Source organism: Azolla caroliniana, unplaced genomic scaffold (assembly GCF_043228905.1).
Source record: "Azolla caroliniana isolate FFs.n. ecotype wild unplaced genomic scaffold, voAzoCaro1.0.p SCAF_464, whole genome shotgun sequence".
Taxonomy (NCBI): domain Eukaryota; kingdom Viridiplantae; phylum Streptophyta; class Polypodiopsida; order Salviniales; family Salviniaceae; genus Azolla; species Azolla caroliniana.
Genome location: NW_028230899.1, coordinates 1 through 2,937, shown reverse-complemented (window position 1 = coordinate 2,937; position 2,937 = coordinate 1). Strand labels below are relative to the sequence as shown.

Genomic DNA, 2,937 nt, shown 5'->3' with positions numbered 1-2,937 from the left:
AATGCCTCTAGTGACAAACCAGCGTGAATGCCAAAGCAGATCATACCGGTTATCCGCGAGACCTGGTACCCAAGAGCACTCCGTACGATGAAGCTACAAATCAGGACGACCACAGTAAACGCATAGAAGGTGCCAAAAGCACCAGCAGCATTGTCATCGACCGTCTCTTTGATCGCCATCGTAAAAGTAGTGCAGCTGCCTTGGGATCTAGTGTCAGGTAGTCTGGCTTCCTAGTGCAGCTCGAGCATTTGTTGTTGAAGCGATGAGGACAAGCGATGAGCCGGCAACAGGTTAGAACGGGATCATTTTGGATGAATCACTGGACAGTTGAGATGCGTGTGTAAACAAGTTGACTCGATTAGGCTGTCTGCAATGCCGCACGCGTTGTATGTATGCGTATCTCATCATCCAAAAGCAGCTCGATTGTGGCGGAGGCGAAGCCCTGAAGCGACAAATGAACTGGAAGAAGGCGCATTGCATCGCACTGCATACCCCTGCACCACCTTCCTTCGCTTATTATTGCAGCAAAGTGATAGCCTCGTTGCATGAAGCATCCACGCGACGCGACGCGGAATTCTGCCGCACTCCCAGTACTCAGCAGGCTGCAGATTGAAGGGCTGAAACCTGCAGGCTGCCACACGATCTTCATCACCTTCTCAGCTCGAGGATCGACAAAGCTGAGGAGGGGCTGTGCTGTGCTGTGCAGTTCAGTCGATCCTGTTAAGCCCCTTTTGGCGGATCCAACACCAGTAATGTCGGTCACGCGTCTCGCGTCGCGATGTGTTTTCTTCTAGATCGTTGCTCTCATCGTCATGGCTGAGGACTTGCCCCAAGGCTCGATCGTTCTCTCTCAAATACCCTGCCGGTATTCATATGCAACAGGGCTCAGCTAAGGCTCTCAGAGCAAGCCACAGATGGCATAGCCGCCAGGGCGTCAAACCGGACGTTGTGACACCAGCAAGCTTCCAAAATCAAGCCTATAGCCTGTCTCGATGGACCGAGTCTTTGACCGACTCGATATGAGATCAGGTCTATCAACGCGCCCTGTGAAAGGCTGATCACCAAGTTCAACTGGATACCATGTCGCTCCTCTCGCACATCCACGAAGAGTCTGTCCACAAAATTGGCCGCGATGTCATCACGACATACTACGCAAACGACAATACCAAAGTGAAGCGATTCCCCGTGATACCTTCTCCGTCGCTCTTTGACTTTGACGAGCCACCGCCTACCAGGGCAAATTCGTCGCCTCCCTCTGTATCTAATGCATCTACCGTGACTGCAAACGACTCTGTGGCGCATGGCAGTCATCGCCTTCCAAACGTCGCAGAATGCGCAACCCACCTCGTCTTCCTTCAAACTCTCTACGTTCTTCGGCAGCAGATCTTGGTATCTACTGCTGTCGATAAGTCGCTCGAGCTCGAGCCAAAGAAAGAGACCAAGACGGGCATGAAAGGCGACACAAAAACTTTCAAAGATACTACCTGGTGGGAACGACGGCAGGCCAAGTGGGATGTGTACCTTCAATTTGCGGTCGTGAGATTCCTTGCGTGGAAGAGGTCGCTCTCTCAACAAGCTGGGAGGAAATTCGTCAACTCTTCTCCAGGCGGTTGCAGCATAGAGACTTTACCGCCTCTCGACGTTCTCATGGTTTGGCACGCTTTCCTCCTGAACCCTCGAACGTTCAGAGAAGAATGTGGAGAGCACGTCATTTATCGCACGAGATTTCCATGGAAGGCCATCCAGAAGGCTATTGACACTGAGACCTGGACTTTTAAGCTCCCCGTTTCTGATGCTTTCGAGTTTGAGAATGGCCTCGGTTTACACTCCGATCTCTACGCTGCATTCGAGGGCTGGGCCGAGCTCGCCACGAGTGATATGGCCAAGATGGCACAAAGCTGGAAACCCATCCCCCTCAAGAAGTTCACACTGGACAGTCCACCTCGTGGCTCCAGACCAAAACCGACAACAATCCCTCAGAAATTCGTGGGTCAAACCGCAACGGAGTTTTGTACCGTAAACGTTGCACTCGCCAAGGTGCTCAAAGATGCAGTCATCCGGCAGGCCTCCTTTGTCGATAAGATGAATGCTCATCTCTGGATACGATCCCCTGCTGTGCGTGGTACGCTGCGCCGCGCGATTCTGCGGTACAACAACTTTTTGACTCTGCTTGCTCTGGTCACACCTCCAGCCCCGACTCCTCAAAACATCCTAACTGATGCTCGACCACCGGCGACCAGCAGCCTCGTCCCAACCCTCGACATTGACCTTGCCTGGCACACTCATCAAACCTTTTCGGGTCAATTGTACTTTACGAGCATGAAAACACGCGTAGGGCGCTTTGTCAACCACGACGACACCATCGGAAAGGAAGATCTCGGTGACGGCTATGGGGAGACGACAACTTTGTGGAAGACTAGATTTGGCCAAGAGTACAGAGTATGTGGATGCTGGGACTGTGAGGCGATGACGGACGGAGTAGAGGCCCTGCGCGAGAAGATGACAGGACCCGGCACCAATACTGCCCCAGATGTCAAGGCTCTTGCGGCTCGAGTGAGCCGTGACGTGAGTGTCTATCGTTTGGCTGAGATCAGGCGGAGGAAGAAGCATGACGTACCAACGGATACTGCGAATTAGGACTCAGCTGTATTTGATTGCCCACGTCTTTCGGAACAAGTTTTTGTGATTTAGATGCCGTCTTAAAATGCTCAAGGAGACACCATGGCTTGTTATTTGTTTTGTATCTCTGTGTCGGAACGGAACATACAGCACGAGGGTATTCTGCGATGCATTTATTAGTTACCTGGACAATGGTCCGAAAGCGATCAAAGCATTGTCACTTTTCCAAATTGCAAGTCATGAGTTGATATCTCGCACCAACCAATATATTGGGCTCCCGGGTAGTGCATCACCACTGTGCGTCCACGGGTCAACGCG

At 52.0% G+C, this 2,937-nt stretch overlaps 1 protein-coding gene across 1 annotated transcript; it reads left to right on the top strand.

Moving 5' to 3' along the window:
- Nucleotides 1-1,080: 1,080 nt before the first annotated feature.
- On the top strand, nt 1,081-2,637 carry LOC147848203 (uncharacterized). The gene has a single exon (XM_087338599.1). The coding sequence runs from the start codon at nt 1,081-1,083 to the stop codon at nt 2,635-2,637; it is 1,557 nt and encodes a 518-aa protein (XP_087194725.1).
- The last annotated feature ends 300 nt before the right edge of the window (nt 2,638-2,937 follow it).